General features: G+C 44.7%; 1 protein-coding gene across 1 annotated transcript in view; it reads right to left on the bottom strand.

Annotated features, from left to right (window-relative positions):
• Positions 1-22,765, bottom strand: part of LOC126252628 (juvenile hormone acid O-methyltransferase-like) — a 93,034-nt gene that overhangs the window by 62,758 nt on the left and 7,511 nt on the right. The window contains exon 2 of the mRNA XM_049953528.1: positions 16,704-16,836. Within this exon, the coding sequence (XP_049809485.1) occupies positions 16,704-16,836 (133 nt within the window). The remainder of the gene's footprint in view (positions 1-16,703; positions 16,837-22,765) is intronic.

The raw sequence follows: 22,765 nt of genomic DNA on the forward strand, positions 1-22,765 counted from the left end.
CATACAGAGTCGAAAAGTTTGGGTCTGTTTGTTATCAGCAGGTCCAAGATGTTATCTCCACGAGTCGGTTCTCTGTTTAATTGCTCGAGGTAATTTTCAGATAGTGCACTCAGTATAATGTCACTCGATGCTCTGTCTCTACCACCCGTCCTAAACATCTGAGTGTCCCAGTCTATATCTGGTAAATTGAAATCTCCACCTAAGACTATAACATGCTGAGAAAATTTATGTGAAATGTATTCCAAATTTTCTCTCAGTTGTTCTGCCACTAATGCTGCTGAGTCGGGAGGTCGGTAAAAGGAGCCAATTATTAACCTAGCTCGGTTGTTGAGTGTAACCTCCACCCATAATAATTAACAGGAACTATCCACTTCTACTTCACTACAGGTTAAACTACTACTAACAGCGACGAACACTCCACCACCGGTTGCATGCAATCTATCCTTTCTAAACACCGTCTGTACCTTTGCAAAAATTTCGGCAGAATTTATCTCTGGCTTCAGCCAGCTTTCTGTACCTATAACGATTTCAGCTTCGGTGCATTCTATCAGCGCTTGAAGTTCCGGTACTTTACCAACGCAGCTTCGACAGTTGACAATTACAATACCTATTGCTGCTTGGTCCCCGCATGTACTGACTTTGCCCCGCACCCGTTGAGGCCCTTTCTGTACTTGCCCAAGGCCATCTAACCTAAAAAACCGCCCAGCCCACGCCACACAACCCCTGCTACCCGTGTAGCCGCTTGTTGCGTGTAGTGGACTCATGACCTATCCAGCGGAACCCGAAACCCCACCACCCTATGGCGCAACTCGAGGAATCTGCAGCCCACATGGTCGCAGAACCGTCTCAGCCTCTGATTCAGACCCTCCACTCGGCTCTGTACCAAAGGTCCGCAGTCAGTCCTGTCGACGATGCTGCAGATGGTGAGCTCTGCTTTCATCCCGCTAGAGAGACTGGCAGTCTTCACCAAATCAGATAGCCGCCCGAAGCCAGAGATGATTTCCTCCGACCCATAGCGACACACATCATTGGTGCCGACATGAGCGACCACCTGCAGATGGGTGCACCCTGTACCCTTCATGGCACCCGGAAGGACCCTTTCCACATCTGGAATGACTCCCCCCGGTATGCACACGGAGTGCACATTGGTTTTCTTCCCCTCTCTTGCTGCCATTTCCCTAAGGGGCCCCATTACGCGCCTGACGTTGGAGCTCCCAACTACCAGTAAGCCCACCCTCTGCGACCGCCCGGATCTTGCAGACTGAGGGGCAACCTCTGGAACAGGACAAGCGGCCATGTCAGGTCGAAGGTCAGTATCAGCCTGAGACAGAGCCTGAAACCGGTTCGTCAGACAAACTGGAGAGGCCTTCCGTTCAGCCCTCCTCGTGACTTCCTGGCGAACTGCTTGGGATTTTCTCTGCCTGTTACGCATACAGCGCCTTATGTTACGCATACAGCGAGTGTGCAAGGGTTGGCTACATTGTTTTCTGTGACAAATATTACCCGTATTTCCTTACAGCTTACTCCTATTTTCCTCAGAATTTCGAACATCTTGCTCCATTTAATATTGTCGTACACTTTTGTTCTGGTTACGATGCCACGTTTTAGTAACCGTGTATATAAGAAGAGGAAGAACGTAGGGAAAAGAAAATTAACACTGATACCAAGTTTCGATACTACAATGAATAAGAGCGCGGAACATCGCCTCTTTGCTGTTTACGGTTTCGAATTAGTTGAGTGTTGCGCCTGTTGTTGGTAGTATTATACTTCTTGTGTAAAGCGGGTAATATGCAGTATGTACAAGAATCAGGAGGGAACAATAAAACCAATTTTTCATGACTTAGCACAGCCAGAATTGTTACACAAGTGTCTACACGGAAAGACGCAGAATCCTAATGAGAGCGTAAACAATTTGATTTGGAAAGTGATTCCTAAAAGGGTGTTTGTAAGCATAAAAACACTGCACTTTGGCATTTATGATGCAATAGCAACGTGCAACCAAGGGAACAGTGTGAAGTGTGAAGCGTGAAGTTCTGAAGACATTAGGATTTACAGCTAGGGTGAACACTGTACGAGCACTAAGAAATATTGACAGAGAAAGGATAAGAGGAGCAGAAAGAAGAGAAAGGCATATGAAGTATGATGGAACAACAGGCCAGAAAAGAAGACAGAAGAGGAAGCTTTTGGAGGATGAAGAAGAAGACCCTGATAATCCATCCTATAGTGCAGGAATGTATTGAGAAACTTTGATAGCCATTTATTGTAAATTAGAATTTTTCGAATATAAGGAACATTTTCTCAAAATCCACTCAAGCTAGAGAGACGAAATTTTTATACAGCACTCCTAGTGGTCAAACTTACATTTTAACACAGCCATTTGGCAATATGTTCAGTAGTTTCATTTCAGTTTAATTATAAAGCAATTTTTTTTAAAAAAATTTGGGTCATTAATAAAAAAATAATTGGAAGGAAACTAGAAAAGATACTCTAAAATCCCTCTGTCATAACTGCAATACTAAACCACTCTATATGTAAAAAAAATTCAAATTTTTCTATTTGGTAGTTTATTCATAAATGTTCCTCAAACTTAGTGATTTTAACATGGGCAGCATAGGCACCTGCGGCTCCCCTTAACAGCTCATGCACCCAAGGTGCTGACAAGAATAACATAACACAAGAGTGGAAAAGAAAATTGAGGCTCTGTTAGATGACCATCAGTTTGAGTTTAGGAAAGGTAAACGCACCAGAGAGGCAGTTCTGACGTTGCGGCTGATAATGGAAACAAGAATGAAGGTAAATCAAGACACGTTTATAGGATTTCTCACCTGGAAAGAGCGTCTGACAATGTAAGATGGTACAAGATGGTAGAAATTCTGAGAAAAATAGGGACAAGCAATAGGGAAAGGCGGATAAATACAATATTTGCAAGAACCAGGAGGCAACAATAAGACTAGAAGACCACTATCTGATCCCTCCAACCCTGTTCCAGTTGCGAATAGTGCGTACGAAGAATGATTGTCGGTAAGCCTCTGTATTGGCTCTAATTTCCCGAATTTTCTCCTGGTGGTCAATACGCGAGATGTATGTGGGGGGAAGTAATAAGTTGTCCGAATCCTCCTGAAAAGTGTTGTCCCGAAATTTTAATAGTAAATCTCTACGTGACACACAACACCTCTCTTGTAACGTCTGCCAGTGGAATTTGTTTAGCATCTCCGTAACGCTCTCTCGTCAACTAAACGATCCCATGATGAAACGCACCACTCTTCGTTGGATATTCTCTATCTCCTCTGTCAGTCCTACCTGATAGGGATCCCAGATAGATGAACAATACTCAAGAATCGGGCGAACAAGCACCTTGTAAGCCACTTCTTTCGTGGATGAGTTACATTTCCTTAAGAGTCTTCCTATGAATCTGAATCTGGCATCTGCTTTTCCCACTGCATGTTTGATGTGGTCATTCCACATAAGGGCGCTCTGGATAGTTACGCCTAGATATTTTAGGGCAGACGCTGTCTCCAGCTGTTTGTTGGGTTGGGTTGGGTTGTTTGGGGGAGGAGACCAGACAGCGAGGTCATCGGTCTCATCGGATTAGGGAAGGATGGGGAAGGAAGTCGGCCGTGCCCTTTCAAAGGAACCATCCCGTCATTTGCCTGGAGCGATTTAGGGAAATCACGGAAAACCTAAATCGGGATGGCCGGACGCGGGACTGAACCGTCGTCCTCCCGAATGCGAGTCCAGTGTCTAACCACTGGGCCACCTCGCTATGTCCAACTGTTTGTCACGAACAGTGTAGCTGTATAGCAGTGGATTTCTTTTCCTAAGTATGCGCAATATGTTACATTTATTTACGTTCAGGGTCAACTGCCAGAGCCTGCACCAGTCATCAGTTCTCTGCAGGTCGTTCTGCAAATTCTTACTATCTTCTGGCGTTGCTACTTCGGTATAGACAACTGCGTCATCTGTGAATAGCCTTAAAGAGCATCCGACGCTTTCTACTAGATCATTTATAAATACTGTAAACAGCAACGGTCCTATCACACTTCCCTGTGGTAATCCGGATATTACCTTTACATGTGTCGATTTAGTTCCGTTAAGAGCGACGTGTTGAGTGCTATCTGCAAGAAAGTCTTGAATCCAATCGCATGTCTGCTCCGATACTCCGTGGTAAGGTCGTATTTCATGTTTTTCATTAAACAGCAATGCGGGACGGTGTCAAATGCCTTACTAAAATCAAGGAACACGGCATCAGCCTGAGCGCCGTTTTCCACTGCGCTGTGGATCTCATGGAGGAACAGCGTTTCGCAGGATCTCTGTTTGCGGAATCCAAGTTGATTTTTATAGAGGAGATGTTCATTTTCCAAAAACGTCATAATTCTTGACCATAACACATGTTCCTTAATTTTACAACAGATTGACGTCAATTGTAGTTGTATCGACCTGTCTTACGGCCTTTCTTAAAAACGGGAATGACCTGCGCTTTTTTCCAGTCGTCAGGTGATCTTTCCGAAAAAGAAACTGAACTACACTAACAGAGCCCACATGTCCTGTCTATAGACACTGTTTCAATAATGATTTTGGAGAGACTGATTGGTAAGCTGGTATTGTTACCTGTAACTATAACATGTTCTAAAGGTTGCAAATTAGAAAAATGTCATCATCATCATCTTGGACAGTTTCCAGCCACTGGCTGGGTCTGTTGGGAACACAAGCCTCTCCATCGTGTTCTGTCTTTCCACCATTCCCCCTCTTCCACCTTCGTCCAGTTCTCTCCTCTTCTCGTCACACATTCCTTCACTCCCTTCACCCATCTATCTCTTGGTCTTCCTCTGGGCCTCTTCCCCTCCAGTTGCAGATCAAACATCCTCTTTGGAATTCTTCCCTCATCCATTCTCTTCATGTGTCCATACCACTGCAGTCTTGATTTTTCTATCCTGTCCTGTACTGGTTCCTCCTTTAGTCTTTCCCTCACATACACATTTCGCAATCTGTCTCGTCTTGTTACACTCAACCTGCTCCTCTGGAACTTCATTTCACTAGCCTGTATTCTACTTTTGTCGCTTTTGTGCATTACCCATGTCTCACTTCCGTATGCCAATATGGGGACAAAGTAGGTTCGGTATATAATTCCCTTGGATTTCTGTGGCACCTCCTTGCTCCAAATAAGCCCCCTAATGCATTTGTAGAACTGCCCTGCTTTTCTGCACCTTTCATTTATTTCCATTGCGTTTCCCCCCTTACTTTCAATCATGCTTCCCAGGTACTTGAAGTTCTCTACCACTTGTAGTTTTTCCCCTCCACAAGTTATATCCACATTTGGCCTATTCTTCTTCCTTGTTGTGACAATTATTTCACATTTCTTTGCAGAGAAATGCATTCCATATTGTGCTGCCGTTGCCTCCCACGCATCTAACTGCTCTTGCACCTCCTTCTCGCAATTTCCCCATAACATCAGGTCATCGGCAAAAAGCACTGCTTTTATTTTATGATCTCCAATTGCATCTGATACTTGCTGTAGGATTTCATCCATAACAATAATAAACAATATAGGCGAAAGTGCACTTCCCTGTCGCAGCCCATTTTCCAGCTTGAACCATGCAGTACGTTCCCTCCCCACTTTCACACAACTCTCACTTCCCTCATACATTTTTCTGACTTTCCGTGTTATCTCTCCATCTATCCCTTTTGCGTTCAGCACATCCCAGAGCTTGTCCCTACAGATACTGTCATACGCCTTCTCAATATCTAAAAAGGCCATGATTAAGTCCTTCCCGTACTCATAGTGCCTTTCCTGCAGTTGCCTTACCGCAAATATGAGGTCCGTTGTTGATCTTCCCGGTCTGAAACCGTACTGCTCCTCTTGCAATCTACTTTCAATACTGCTTCTTATTCTCTTCTCCATGATCTTTTCATAGATTTTTCCACAGTGGCATAGCAGGGTGATTCCTCTGTAGTTCTCACATCTCCTTTTATCCCCTTTCTTGAAGATCGGGACTATAATTCCTTTCTTCCAATCCTCAGGAATTCTGTTCTCCTTCCACACCACCCTCAGCACTCTGTATAGCCACTGGGTTCCTACTTCTTCTGCTGCTCGTATCATATCCACTGTTACTTCGCCCCAACCCGGTGTCTTGCCCCCTTTCATCCTCTTTATGGCTTCTTCCACTTCATTCCAAGTTAGATCATCAATTTCCCCACTATTATAATCGTCTGCTGCCTTAGGCTCTCCATCGCTGTTAGTTACCCGCTTTGCGGCATTCAACAGATTTTCAAAGTACTCCTTCCAAATCTTTTTGAGCTCATGCATTTTCCCCACAACTCTTCCATTATTATCCATGATCCTCAGGCACTCGCTTCTGTCGTTCCTCTTTTTTCTTACCATGGTGTAAAGTACTTTTTTGTTCCCTTCACTGTCCTCTTCTAACATTCTTGTCCATTTTTCCATCCACTTCTTCTTCTCCGCCCTTACTATGGTCTGTGCCGCTTTCTTGCTTTCCTTATATTTTACCCTAGCTTCCTCTGTTCGGGTCTGGAACCATTCTCTGAAGGCTTTGTTCTTTCGAAGTACTGCCTCTTTACATATGTTGTTCCACCATGGGGTTTCCTTACTTCTCCTCTTTGTGCTAGTTCTTCCGCACACAGTCTCAGCTGCCTCAACTAGAGCCCTCTTAAAATCTCCCCATTCTTCTTCCACTGTTCTCTGATCTTCCTTTGGCAGCTTCTTCCTGATCAGTGTCTGGTACTGGGTCCTCCGTTCATCCTCTTTCAGCATCCATGTCTTCAACCTTTTCTCCTGTATATCTGTTGCCCTCCTATCTTTTTTCTCTCTCAGGGTGGCTACCAACAGCCGATGGTCACTGTCTAAGGCCTCAGATGGAATGACCTTAACATCTGTGAGGCTGCTCATCATCTGCCTATCCACTAGTACATAGTCTACTACTGAAGTTTGGGACCAGTCTCCACTGTACCAATTTATTTTGTGGCTACTTCTCTTCTTGTACCAGGAATTTGCGATCGCCAGCCCATTCCTCTTGCAGAATTCCAGCAACAATTTTCCTTCTCTATTTCGGTTCCCCCAGCTCTCTGGTCCCATTATCTCCTCGGATCCTTTCCTGTCTGTGCCAACATGTGCATTGAGGTCCCCTATTATAATCTGATTACCTCCATTTAGCTGCTTTTGCATGTCATCTTCAAATTCCTCCTTCTCCTTTTTTGTACACCCCACCTGTGGGGCATATGCTTGGATGATTTCAATGCTTTTTCCTTTCACTCGTACTCTGGCTTTTATCATTCGATCATTGATACCTTCCAGCTCCTCCTGCAGACCCTCTCTGACCACTATTGCCACTCCATTTCTTCCCCTCTCATTCCCTATCCAGTACAGTTTACATCCTTTACTTAGTGGTTTTTCACCAACTCCTCTCCATCTAGTCTCAGCAAGTCCCAAGATGTCCAATTTCCTCCTTTCCATAATTTCTACAATTTCTTCTAACTTCCCAGTTAGAGTCCTTACGTTTAAGGTGCCCAGTCGTAAACCATCTCGTAATCCTTTTCCATTGCTTGGTCGGTTTCCTTTAAATCCGTTCCGTGATCCGAGGCATGTTCCCTTTTTAAAAGCAGTTGATTTATCCACTACTGGCTTGCTAGGCCTATCGCAGCTTCACCATTTCGCAAATTAGAAAAATGTCTTGATGTAAAATGAAGTAATTGAAACTTGTCGTTACTTAGCAATTATATCTTATGACAAGCCAGAAAACCGTTTCCTGTTTAAGCTCAGAAGACCTATATAGAATATCCCAAGTACAGTCTCACCACGAAAGATAACCGGTAGATGTGATGTACGTGTACAGACAAACAATTTCAGAAACATTCGACTGAGCAAGTCAATAACGCCCTTAAGCAAGCAGTTAATTTGCTTTGCTCTTACTGATGTATTTACTGGATGTTCTCCTGAGGGATATCGTGAAAAATTCAACCCAATTGGCGCGTTAGATCGTCAAATTCCCAAGCTGGTTTGAGAGCCCTGCTCATAATACTCAAAAGGTTCTCAGTTGGGGAGAGATCTGGTAATCTCGCTGTCTAAGATAGGGTTTGGCAAGCGCGAAGACAACCAGCTGAAACTCTCGTCATTATCTTACTGAAATTTAAGCCCGAGATGGCTTGCTGTGATGGGCAACAAAACGGGGCGAAGAATATCGTCGACGTACCGCTGTGCTGTAAGGGTGACGCGGATGACAGCCAAATGGGTCCTGCTATGGAAGGAAATGACACCCCAGACCATCACTACTGCATGTTGGGCACTGGGCCGTATGATGGACGACACTCAGATTGGCATGCCACTGCTGTTTGGGGTGTCTTCATACACATCTTCCCTGGTCATTGGGGCTCAGTTCCAAGTGGAACTCATTACTGGAGATAATTCTACTCCAGTCAATGAGATTGCGCTCCGCCCCCTATCTGTGAACCACGTGCTAATGGCCCTTCTGGTCACTCGAGCACCAGTTGTACATCGGATCGATGATGGTGATGAATCCAGGGCCCTGAGTGCCTCTCTGATGAGATCTCGGTCTTCAAATTCTTTCGTCTCCGTAGGCCGACTGCTTCCTTCCTGACGATGTGTTTGGCTATGGTTCATCCATTCCCGCCAACACCATTAAATAGTCACATCGCTCCTATTCAAATGTCGACTGATTTGCCGATTACTTCAAATGGCTTCTTTGAGCCCACCTACACGCCCTCTCTCAAATACTGACATCTGCGTATATTTTCACGCATCTGTCTGTGAGGCATAGTTACTGTCCAACTGTGTACACAGAATGAAGTTCGCTAATATTTGATTAGGAAATGAGATGCTTAAAGTAGTAAATGAGTTTTGCTATTTGGGGAGCAAAATAACTGATGATGGTCGAAGTAGAGAGGATATAAAATGTAGACTGGCAATGGCAAGGAAAGCGTTTCTGAAGAAAGAAATTTGTTAACATCGAGTATAGATTTAAGTGTCTGGAAGGCGTTTCTGAAAGTATTTGTATGGAGTGTAGCCATGTATGGAAGTGAAACGTGGACGATAAATAGTTTAGACAAGAAGAGAATAGAAGCTTTCGAAATGTGGTGCTACAGAAGAATGCTGAAGATTAGATGGGTAGATCACATAACTAATGGGGAGGTATTGAATAGAATTGGAGAGAAGAGAAATTTGTGGCACAACTTGACTAGAAGAAGGGAGCGGTTGGTAGGGCATATTCTGAGGCATCAAGGGATCACCAATTTAGTATTGGAGGGCAGCGTGGAGGGTAAAAATCGTAGAGGGAGACCAAGAGATGAATACACTAAACAGATTCAGAAGGATGTAGGTTGCAGTAGGTACTGGGAAGAAGCTTGCACAGGATAGAGTAGCATGGAGAGCTGCATCAAACCAGTCTCTGTACTGAAGACCACAACAACAACAATGCCATCACCGACAACGATACTTCAGGTACACACGCCGACGTCGCAAGCTGAAGATGAAGAGATAGAGAAAGTGTATGAGGATATTGAAAGGATAATACAGTATGTAAAGGGGAATGAAAATCTAATAGTCATTCGCGACTGGAATGCAGATGTAGGGGAAGGAGTAGAAGAAAAGGTTACAGGAGAATATGGGCTTGGGACAAGGAATGAGAGAGGAGAAAGAATAATTGAGTTCTGTAATAAATTTCAGCTAGTAATAGCGAATACTCTGTTCAAGGAGCACAAGAGGAGGAGGTCTACTTGGAAAAGACAGGGTGATACGGGAAGATTTCAGTTAGATTACATCATGGTCAGACAGTGATCCTGAAATCAGATACTGGATTGTAAGGCGTACAGGAGCAGATATAGACTCAGATCACAATATAGTAGTGATGAACAGTAGGCTGAAGTTTAAGACATTAGTCAGGAAGAATCAATACGCAAAGAAGTGGGATACGGAAGCACTAAGGAATGACGAGATACGGTTGAAGTTCTCTAAGGATATAGATAAGAAGTTGGGAAGGAAAATGTAGGTACAAAGAATGTAAGTGCGAAGAATCCATGGGTAACAGAAGAAATACTTCAATTGATCGATGAAAGGAGGAAATACAAAAAAGTTCCGGGAAACTCAGGATTACAGAAATACAAATCGCTGAGGAATGAAATAAATAGGAAGTGCAGGGATGCTAAGACGAAATGTCTGCTGGAAAATGTGAAGACATCGAAAAAGAAATGACTAGCGGAAGGACAAAACAACATTCGGTGACATTAAAAGTTAGGATGATAGCATTAAGAGTGCAACAGAAATTTGGCTGTTAAATGCTAAGGAGAGAGCGGATAGGTGGAAAGAATACATTGAAAGCCTCTATGAGGGGGAAGATTTGTCTGATGTGATAGAAGAAGAAACAGGAGTCGATTTGGAAGAGATATGGGATCCAGTATTAGAATCAGAATTTAAAAGTGCTTTGGAGGACTTAATACCAAATAAGGCAGAAGCGAAAAATAACATTCCATCAGAATTTCTAAAATCATTGGGAGAAGTAGCAGCAAAACGACTATTGACGTTGATGTGTAGAATGTATGACTCTGGCGACGTACCATCTGACTTTCGGAAAAGCATCATCCACGCAATTCCGAAGAAGGCTAGAGCTGACAAGTGCGAGAATCATCATACAATCAGCTTAACAGTTCATGCATCCAAGCTGATTACAAGAATAATATATAGAAGAATGGAAAAGAAAATTGAGGATGCGCTAGATGACGATCAGTTTGGCTTTAGGAAAGTTAAAGACACGAGAGAGGCAATTCTGACGTTGCGGTTAATAATGGAAGCAAGACTAAAGAAAAATCAAGACACGTTCATAGGATTTGCCAACCTGGAAAAAACATTCGACAATGTAAAATGGTGCAAGATGTTCTAAATTCTGAAAAAAGTAGGCGTAAGCTATAGGGAGAAGTGGGTCATATACAATATGTACAACGGCCAAGAGGGAATAATAAGAGTGGACGACCAAGAACGAAGCGCTCGTACTAAAAAGGGTGTAAGATAGGGATGTAGTCTTTCGCCCGTACTGCTCAATCTATACATCGAAGAAGCAATGACGGAAATAATAGAAAGATTCAAGAGTGGGCTTAAAATTCATGCTGAAAGGGATAAGAATCGCTGATGAGATTGCTGTCCTGAGTGAAACTAAACAAGATTTACAGGACAGAGTAAATCGAAAAAAGGCGAAAGTGATGAGAAGTAGCAGAAATGAGAACAGCGAGAAGCTTAACGTCATAATCAGTGATCACGGCGCTGTTGAAGTTAACGTATTCTGCTACCTAGGCAGCAAAATAACCAATGACGGACGGAGCAAGGAGGACATAAAAAAGCAGACTAGCACCGGCAAAAAGGGCATTCCTGGCCAAGAGACGTCTACTAATATCAAACATGGGCCTTAATTAGAGGAAGTAATTTCTAAGAATGCATGTCCGGAGCACAGCATTGTATGGTAGTGAAACATGGACTGTGGGAATGCCGGAACAGAGGAGAAACGAAGTGCTTGAGATGTGGTGCTACAGACGAAGGTTGAAAGTTAGGTTCTGAGCAGAATCAGAGAAGAAAGGAATGTGTGGAAAACATGACAAGGAGAAATGGTTCAAATGGCTCTGAGCACCATGGGACTTAACTTCTGAGGTCATCAGTCCCCTAGAACTTAGAACTACTTAAACCTAACTAACCTAAGGACATCACACACATCCATGCCCGAGCAGGATTCGAACCTGCGACTGTAGCGGTCGCGCGGTTCCAGACTGTAGCGCCTAGAACCGCTCGGCCACCCCGGCCGACGACAAGGAGAAGGGAAAGGGTGATAGCACATCTGTTAAAACATCAGGGAGTGACTTCCATGGTACTGGAGGGAGCCGTAGAGGGCAAAAACTGTAGTGAAAGACACAGATTGGAAAACATCCATAAAATAATTGAGGACGTAGGCTGCAAGTGCTACTCTGAGATGAAGAGGCTGCCACAGGAGAGGCACTAGTAGCGGGGCGCATCATGCCGGTCACAACATTGACGACTCAAAAAAAAAAAAAAAGAAAAATTGGGCATCACCATGCGTCACATGACGTAAAAAGTACAGTATTGCCTCCACCAGCCTGCATTCGTGACACGACGCATATTTCTAGCAGCCGTACGCTTGAATTACAGCGTATCCAGACACTACCATGAACCATGGGCAAGAAACGTGATTCATTCGATCGCGCGACGCGATTCCTTCAGTCCACGGTCCAGTCTCGATCATCCCGAGCCCTCAGGACTCGTAATTGACGCTGTCGCTCGGTCAGTGTGAGAACACGCAAGAGTCCCGTTTTCAGCAGAGCGTGCTCCGAATCACTTGTGCCTGCCCCAGCAGTGCACTCTGTCATCAGGTCTGCCACAGATCGCCGCCTGTCTTGCTTCAAAGAGCAGGCAAGCCTTCGACCTCCACATTCCCTATCGTATATGGGTGCAGAAGTGAAAGAGACTGGACAAGACAGATCAATTGCTGGCCGCATACACAAATTGAAATCACTGCAAACAAGGGCAATTCCAGCATTGGTTGTATAAATTTGAAACCTATTTCTTTTATTGTTGGATATAAATTTCAATCACACAGTGATCACTTTCAGTACATGACTAAGTCCAATGGATTCACATAATCATCCACAAAATATGACTTCAAACATAGCTGCTCAAAGTGAGGAACATGCCAACTAGCTTAATTGCTGGGTATTTCCAATAGTAGAATTATCCATTCTTTGCAATGCTTGTTGTGCGGTCGTGGTGCTCAAACTTCCCAATGGAATCCAATCTCAAAATAAATCATATTTATTATTTTATGGCATGTATCGTATTGTGTATTTTACTGCTGGGTCGATTATCTGGTTGTGTGTGAGCCGCGGCGCCATTGAGTTGGTACACTGTTCTGTCTGGTGCCACTGGCTCAAAGGTAGTATCGACTATCCCTCCTGCAGCCCCATTGCCAACATCTACGAGGAAGATTTGGTAACTGTGGGTTGTGTCCTTAGAACGTCTCTGCTTGCCGATATACACAGGATGGTCCATTGATCGGGACCGGGTCAAATATCTCACGAAATAAGCGTCAAACGAAAAAACAACAAAGAACGAAACTTGTCTAACTTGAACAGAGAAACCAGATGGCGCTATGGTTGGCCCGCTAGATGGCGCTGCCATAGGTAAAACGGATATCAACTGCGTTTGTTTAAGGATGAACCCTCATTTTTTATTACATATTCGTGTAGTACGTAAAGAAATACGAATGTTTCAGTTGGACCACTTTTTTCGCTTTGTGATAGATGGCGCTGTAATAGTCACAAACATACGGCTCACAATTTTAGACGAACAGTTGGCAACAGGTAGGTTTTTTAAATTAAAATACAGAACGTAGGTACGTTTGAACATTTTATTTCGGCTGGTCCAATGTGATACATGTAACTTTGCAGCGTGATTACCTATAAATACCACATTAACGCAATAAATGCTCAAAATGATGTCCGTCAACTTCACTGCATTTGGCAATACGTGTAACGACATTCCTCTCAACAGCGAGTAGTTCGGCTTCCGTACTGTTCGCACACGCATTGACAGTGCGCTGACGCATGTTGTCGGGCGTTGTCGGTGGATCACAATAGCAAATATCCTTCAACTTTCCCCACAGAAAGAAATCCGGGGACCTCAGATCCGGTGAAAGTGCGGGCAATGGTATGGTGCTTAGACGACCAATCCACCTGTCATGAAAAATGCTATTCAATACCGCTTTAACCGCACGCGAGCTATGTGCCGGACATCCATCATGTTGGAAGTACATCGCCATTCTGTCATGCAGTGAAACATCTTGTAGTAACATCGGTAGAACATTACGTAGGAAATCAGCATACATTGCACCATTTAGATTGCCATCGATAAAATGGGGGCCAATTATCCTTCCTCCCATAATGCCGCACCATACATTAACCCGCGAAGGCCGATGATGTTCCACTTGTCGCAGCCATCGTGGATTTTCCGTTGACCAATAGTGCATATTATGCCGGTTTACGTTACCGCTGTTGGTCGAATGACGCTTCGTCGCTAAATAGAACGCGTGCAAAAAATCTGTCATCGTCCCGTAATTTCTCTTGTGCCCAGTGGCAGAACTGTACACGACGTTCAGAGTCGTCGCCATGCAATTCCTGGTGCATAGAAATATGGTACGGGTGGAATCGATGTTGATGTAGCATTCTCAACACTGACGATTTTGAGATTCTCGATTCTCACGCAATTTGTCTGCCACTGATGTGCGGATTAGCCGCGACAGCAGCTAAAACACCTACTTGAGCATCATCATTCGTTGCAGGTCGTGGTTGACGTTTCACATGTGGCTGAACACTTCCTGTTTCCTTAAATAACGTAACTATCCGGCGAACGGTCCGGACACTTGGATGATGTCGTCAGGGTACCGAGCAGCATACATAGCACACGCCCGTAGGGCATTTTGGTCACAATAGCCATACATCAACACGATATCGACCTTATCCGCAATTGGCGAACTGTCCATTTTAACGCGGGTAATGTATCACGAACCAAATATCGTCCGCACTGGTGGGATGCTACGTGATACCACGTACTTATTCGTTTGTGACTACTACAGCGCCATCTATCACATAGCGAAAAAAGTGGTCCAACTGAAACACTCATATTTCATGACGTACTACACGAATATGTAATAAAAAATGAGGGTTCCTCCTTAAAGAAACGCAGCTGATATCCGTTTGACCTATGGCAGCGCCATCTAGCGTGCCAACCATAGCGCCATCTGGTTTCCCCCTTCAAGCTAGACGAGTTTCGTTCTTTGTAGTTTTCTCGTTTGACGCTTATTTCGTGAGATATTTGGCCCGGTCACGATCAATGGACCACCCTGTATATACGGGTTCTCTGACCCGAGAGTGAGGCACGAGTTTGCGGATTGGCGGTAGCATCGCTACAAAAGGTGGTCATGAGGTCCGAGCGGCCGAAGCCACGAGCTGTGCAAGGAGGGCCAGCGCACAGCGAAGATACCGGAGTACTTCACCCGGTCAGCGTCGACTATAAGCAGCAGGCCGACATCCCGTCGGTTGGTTGGCAATACTCGTGTCGGATGACCGCTCGTGGCCTGGCGGGCCCCTTCTACCTGGCTTTCATCGGCACCACTCAGTAACCGCTGCGACGCACCGTGGATCCATGGAACTGCTTGCTGATAAAGGGGAGTAACATTCTGTAATCCTCGTGGTGATTTGTTTCATTTTCAACCTGCCCTCCTTATTATTTTCTCGTTTGTACCCAACCCTCAGGGTTTTACTCGGTCGGCTCTTTGGGCATAAATATAGGCAGTAGTATTGTATTAAGACAATAGCTGTCGTTTGAAAATTTGCCCCGCTTTTGCATGGCCTTTCCTTTCTAGTTTGTATCCGATCATTATTGCCCTAATTAACCAGCTCTTGGTCGTAAATAAAGCCGGAGCAATTGTACTAAGGCAGAACTGGGGAGCAAAGAAATTTGTTGTTCAACTTGACTAACAGAAGGGACTGGAAGATAGAAGACATTCTGAGACATCAAAATATCATCGATTTAGAACTGGACAGAAGTGTGGGAGGTGAAAACTGTAGAGGGAGAAGGAGAGACGAGTACAGCAAGCAGGTTCAAACACTTGCATATTGTAGCGGTTAGTTAGAGATGAAGAGGCTCACACAGGATATGGTAGTATGGAGAATGGCACATCACCAATCTTCAGACTGAGGATCACAACAACAAAAAAGTCTGTAGATGGAAGCTCCATTTGTAGTCGGGTCCATCGGTAAGAGTGTTGCCCATGAGAAGCGAGAGTATGAAGAGATTTCTGGAATGCAGCCGGTCGACGTAAACTTCACTCCACGATATTTCAACCGGACACCTGCCAATCATCTTCAGGTGAGCCATCGAAGACTGATGGCTGTCAGATGTCCAGTTGAAATATCGAAGACTGATGGCTCACCTGAAGATGACTGTAAGGTGTCCAGTTGAAATATCGAAGACTAATGGCTCACCTGAAGATGACTGTCAGGTGTCCAGTTGAAATATCGAAGACTAATGGCTCACCTGAAGATGACTATCAGGTGTCCAGCTGAAATATCGAAGACTGATGGCTCACCCGAAGATGACTGGCAGGTGTTCAGTTGAAATATATAAGACTGATGGCTCACCTGAAGATGACCGTCAGGTGTTCAAAAAATTTTCAAATGTGTGTGAAATCGTATGAGACTTAAGAAACTGCTAACGTCATCAGTCCCTAAGCTTACACACTACTTAACCTAAATTATCCTAAGGACAAATACACACACCCATGCTCGAGGGAGGACTCGAACCTCCGCCGGGATCAGCCGCACAGTCCATGACTGCAGCGCCCTCAGACCGCTCGGCTAATCCCGCGCGGCTCTGTCAGGTGTCCAGTTGAAATATCGAAGACTGACGGCTCACCTGAAGATGACTGGCAGGTGTCCACTCGAAAAATCGTGTAATGAAGTTTACGACCATCGATTGCAATACTGAAGTCTCTTCGAACATTTGATTCGCCGGGAGAATTTTAAATTTCACAGAAGCAACAGTTTTGGTCTGGGACTGTGTGAGGCCCACAGTTCCAGTACCCTAACAGAGAGAGTAATGCTCAGTGTCGTTTACGGCTCACCTGCATGTATTCGGCCCACTGCGGCATCTTGGAGAACTGCTCGTACGCGTCGAAGATCGGGCAACGGCCGACCATGACCAGCACGGCGTCACCTCCAGGGGCAAGCAGGTCGCAAATGTTGGACAGCGCAGTCCTGCGGAGTGATTAGAAACTACACCAGCAGGCGACGAGGGTTGCAGAGCAGTAGCTCCACGTTAGTAGCACGCACTTCTCACTTACCCCCACTACAGAAGATGTTTTAAAACAGTAGTTCTGCTTAAGAGCCAATATTAATACTGAAGGGCGACACCTCTGGCCTCTTACGAAAAGGGGTGAGGGTGGTAAAGCGATCACTCAAAGAAAGAAATTCAATTTTCGCCAACCCATGACTACTGATAGACACTTACCGCTTACACGCTTTGATTCAACATATTATAAAGTATCACACGAAATATTTTTAAGTGAAAAAGAAAACAATATGCTGGAACTACATGCATTTTCATGAAGGCTTACGAAGTGCCTCATTTTCGGTGCCTAGGCGGGTACTGTGGCCAGTGCCATCACAACAGGATCCCATATTCGGTTTTCTGGCTTCGGGGCACACTTTCTAGTTATCTTCACGCCCTACTGTCTGAAAGAATACCAAGAGAATACAGCAGACCGTTTACAATCGGCCGTTTGTACTGGGCCAGATATGACAGAGATGGTAAAAATAATTGAACTTAATTAATTCAAATTTGTCACATCGGGGACAGAGAGGTGGATGCTAGCTTTGTATATAAAAGGGTTTAGATGTCAGTTTTATATGTTGTAAAGCATGTGTTTTTCGGAGGTAAATCTTATTGGGGTAAACACTTTGGCCAGTTGTCCCGATCGGACGACATGTCCGCATTAGTGAGCCAACTATATTCGTAGGCCAAAGGACATTGTTTGAACATTGCATGGTAAAAAAAAAAAATATTATTCTCCTTGCAAGTCACGTAACAAGAATAAATGACTTACCTGACGTCAGACACTCAAAAACAACAAGGATTTTACTAAAAACTAACGGACCACACCTCGTCTGCCTGTCTCACTAATGACGATGGCGACGTACACTCAAACGCCAAAGAAACTGGTATAGACGTAAGTATTCAAATACAGAGATATGTAAACAGGCAGAATACGGCTCTGCTGTCGGCAACGCCTACTGTATATAAGACAAAGAGTGTCTGGCGCAGTTGTTTGATCGGTTACTGCTCCTACAATGGCAGGTTATCAAGGATTAAATGAGTTTGAACGTGATGTTATAGTCGGCGCACGTGCGATGAGACACAGCATTTCCGAGGTAGCGATGAAGTGGGAATTTTCCCGTACGACCATTTCACGAGTGTAGTATGAATATCAGGAATCCGGTAAAACATCAAATCTCTGACATCGCTGCTACCGGAAAAAGATCCTGCAAGAAAGAGACCAACGACGACTGTAGAGAATCGTTCGACGTGACGAAAGTACAACCCTTCCGCAAATTGCTGCAGATTTCAATGTTGGGCCATCAATAAGTGTCAGCGTGTGAACCATTCAACGAAACACCATCGGTATGGGCATTTGGAGCAGAAGGTCCAGCCGTGTACGCTTGATGACTGCACGACGCAAAGCTTTACGCCTCGTCTGGGCTCGTCAACACTGACACTGGACTGTTGATGACTGGAAACATGTTTGCTGATCGGTCGAGTCTCGTTTCAAATTGTACCGAGCGGATGGATGTGTACGTGTACAGAGACGACCTCATGAATCCAAGGACCTTGCATATCAGCAAGGGACTGTTCAAGTTGGTGGAGTCTCTGTAATCTTGTAGGGCGTGTGGAGTTCAAGCGATATGGCACTCGTTATACGTCTAGATACGACTATGACAGGTAGCACGTACGTGAGCATCCTGTCTGATCACCTGCATCCATTCGTGTCCACTGTGCTTTTCGACGGTCTTGGGCAATTCCAGCAGGACAATGCCACACCCCACACGTACAGAATTGGTACAGAGTGGCACCAGGAACACTGTTCTCAGTTTAAACACTTCCGCTGACCACCAAACTCGCCAGGCGTGAACATTATTGACATATGAGGGATGCCTTTCAACATACTGTTCAGAAGGGATCTCCAGTCCCTCGTAGTCTTACGGATTTATGGTCAGCCCTGCAGGATTCGTGGCGTCAGTTCGCTTCAGTACAGACATTAGTCGAGTCCATGCCACGTCGTGTTGCAGCACTTCTGCGTGCTCGCGGTGGCCCTACACGATGTTAGGCAGGTGTACAGTTTCTTTGGCTCTTCTTTGTATATATCAAAATCTTATAAGCACTAATGAGGTTGACCAAGTTGGTATGAAGGGATGGAATTCTCTGCATGACGCTTTCCCTTTTTTTAGCACCAACGTTAATGCTGTCTGATTGGTTCTACATTGAGTAACAGCAAGTGCAAAGCACTAAACTGTAAGAGTACGGTACATAAATTAAACAAATGGCTACTGCTGCTGTAGATCGAAAGAACCAGCTTTGGAGAGTGATGCAAAATCTGGAAACCTCCTCGCGTGCGAGGCAACATAGATGATCACCATATACTACTGTCTCCCGTAAACAGTTCCGTGCTCGCCACCCCAAATCTGAAACTGTGAGACTAGTGTGGCATTGGGTGGTCTCGAACGACGGACTCCGCCGCGACGTCTGCTATTTCCATCCTCTCTCCCATCTCCGAAACGAACTCCCCTCAAAATTATCCCGGAAAAGCTACTCACCCAAAATACGCTCCACGAGTAAGTACCACAGAAAATGCTCACTACCGACTGACGTGCGACAGGCACACTCTTCGCTAATCGGATAAACATATTCCAACACGCAGTCTGCCTCCGTGAGGAGGAGAAAGCATTTCCCTCAAGAGAGAGGCTTGCCGCCTAAAGTTACAGTCGCCCACGGTACGTCTACTGACGTCATCGCCTCATTTCCTATCACGATGCTTTTTTTTGCGCACAGAGGAAACCGCTTGGCATGGGAAAAACTAAAGAGCTCTCAAAAACACTCCGAGTGTGCTGGCGGCACTGCGTATGGCACCCAGAAGTGCGGTGCTATTTCGGACTCTGAGGAGATACATTGTACAAGGCGACCAGGTACACTTGTCTCAAAGAAAGTTGATTATAAGGCCGTCCCGGAAACACGTGGAAATTCTTATGACATTTTTTCTGCTCACAGAAAAGGCGTGCAGCAATGGGAAAAATGCACCATGGTGGGGTATTGTGTTAGCCGCCCCGTGATGCGAAAACAGCGACCGGTTCCCGCACTGCCCCCCCCCCCCCCCTCCTACTCTGCAGCTGTACCAGCGTCTCCTCGTTTCCGCCTGGCCAGAACTGCAGCCCCCGCTCTCTCCGAGCAGCGTGTTTGTTCCCGCACGGCGCCAATACAAACAGTTCTCAAAATTGCTCGACAGAGAGAAAGAGCCGTCACTTCTAATGACCCAGGAAAACTAGATTCTGAGGCAAGCGCTTTACTACCACCTCCGACCACTTTATTAAATATCATACTGTCCTTCTGCCTTCATATTTCGATAATCCTGCATTAGACTCGTATGTACTGATGACTGATTTAATTAAAAATGATAGGGCGCAAGCCTCCTTGAGTTGCAGTCTTTCAAGAAGCATAATGTCGTACGGGCGTACTGACCTACGAATATTTAAACACGGCAAGAAATCAACTTATTGTCACACTGTACTCCTTCCTCATACGCGTTTTGGAGGGGGGGGGGGTGCATTCCGCCATGACTTTATTTTTATGGATGGCAGTGCGCTACCGGCTCCAACAGAGCACGTCAAGGAGCTCTCGGAAAAGATATTTGGCGAATGAACTGGCCCGCCCGTTCCACCGACTGAAATCCCATCGAGCACGTGTCGAATGAGTTGGAGAGACGGGTTGCAGCACGTCCACAGGCACCAAAGACCACCCAGCAGTTGGGGGAATGGATCGCCCTACCGCAGGAACTGCTAACCAACCTCGTGACCAGCATGGGAGCACGCTGCAGTTGCCATCTGTGACGATCACACAGCCTCTTAAAAGTTATGTCCCGCCTTTTGCAAAGTTCAGGGGACCGTAACAAATCGCGGTGAATTCAGTGTGTAACTCCCTCTCACGTGAAATATAAATTGTTATAATGTTACTGAGATTGAATGATTCATGAGAGGAGTCATTATTTCGCCCTGAACCCAGTTATTGTATGAAGATCTGTGTTGAAAATTTCCTTTCAGAGACAAAAAGTAACCTCGGTGAACTGCTATTATTATTATTATTATTAATTACTGCTTTCATTTTATTATTATTATTATTATTATTAATGATTCAAGGAATTAGGTCTTTAGTATTCAGACTGTCTAAGAAAAGAGTTTAGGTCCTCGCAATGAATAAATAACCCAACAGATCTCACTAGACGACGTTCATGTTCAGGGGATTGTCCACAGCAGACTAGAGATCTGCCACTGCACGCCGACTGTAAGCGGTACTCGATGTCTCAGCCAGTCGTCGAACTGTGCTGAATCTGTAGGAATCTTTGTCTACGTTAACTACGGTCCAGTTCTCCTTTCTATGGAAGCCTGTCCGTCGAAGTGGATTTGTTTGAGTCTTTACATGTAGAATTTGCAGGTTAGAGCTTCCACAGTCCAAAGAAATGTCTCGTAGGCATGCACAAATATTTGAAAATGTGAAATCATAAGATGGAGAATAATTTACGCAATACACACCTTGTTTATGCCGCCGACAAATTGTTTTATTGGCTTATTATTCTCGCACAAAATCAGAAAATGCCTTCCAATTAAAGATGGCGGTCTCGCAACAATACCTTTTCTCTTAAGCCGTAATAAATTCGTCCATATTAAGATCAGAAGCTAGGCTATATCTTTTCACAATAGTTAACATCGAAGCAAAGAGATCAAGAAGAACATCTAAACTGAAATCAATAATCTCAGGTGAGGTTTTAGAGGGGTTTCACTTACCTGTAAGGCAAATGCTGGGATTCTAAAACCACCCCTTCAGAGAGACAGAAACAAAGAGCATATATAAAGCATATATAACATAAGGAAGTATGAATCAAATGAATCGATCATCATCTTCTCCCAAATTACAAATAAATGGAGCCCCAACAGCACAAATATCCCACGGCTGAAAAGAGCAAAGCTGTTACACCAGCTCGCTCTCTCTCATGAAAAAAAAAAAAACCGTCCTACTAATCTCTACCAATGTAGTTATAGTCTATGAAGAAATGCTTTTCTATTTGACTCGCCGCGTGTTTCTTCCCGGTTCCTTATATCCTATACAATAATTTCTATGTGTGCTCCAAGTTTCATCGAGCTTCGTTGGTTGCCAGTGACGCGTCATGCGAAGATTATTTTTGTCCTGAAGTTTTGCACAACAGTGTACGAGGGGGGTGAGAGGTGTCGTAATGTTTCTAACCTAACAAATAAAGAATGACAGAAATTTCATAACACCAGTTTATTTTTCAGTATAATACCCGCGTATACTAATATACTCGCGGGCACGCTCACGTAACTTCTGGAAACCATTCAGCTAAAAGGTCTTCGATTTTGAGTCCGAAAATGTGTTCACAGCATCAATCACTGCATCACCACTGTTAAATCGTCGTCCTTTGAGGTCTTTTTCTTTACGTTTTGGAAAAGAAAAAAGTCTGATGGACCCAAGTCTGGAGAATATGGCGGATGACATAACAATTCGAACCCGCAATCACGCAGAGTTTCCAGCGCTGCGAGGGTTTGTGCGCCGGTGTGTTGCCCTGATGCAAAAGAACTCCGCGCGCCAATTTTCCGCAACTTTTTTTCTTTATCTCTTCTGTCAAACGGGGCAGGAGGGTACAATAGTATGATGCATTGGTAGTTACGCCCTTTTCCAAGTAATCCACCATAATTACCCCTTCTGCAACCGAGAAGACCGGTACCATCACCTTACCAGGTGATTTTTGCACCCGCAACTTGTTTCGGGCAGGGGATGAAGGATGTTTCCATTGTTGTGACTATTGTTTTGTCGCAGGATCAAAGAGGGGAGCCCAAGTATCGTCCA

Source organism: Schistocerca nitens, chromosome 4 (genome assembly GCF_023898315.1).
Source record: "Schistocerca nitens isolate TAMUIC-IGC-003100 chromosome 4, iqSchNite1.1, whole genome shotgun sequence".
Taxonomy (NCBI): Eukaryota; Metazoa; Arthropoda; class Insecta; order Orthoptera; family Acrididae; genus Schistocerca; species Schistocerca nitens.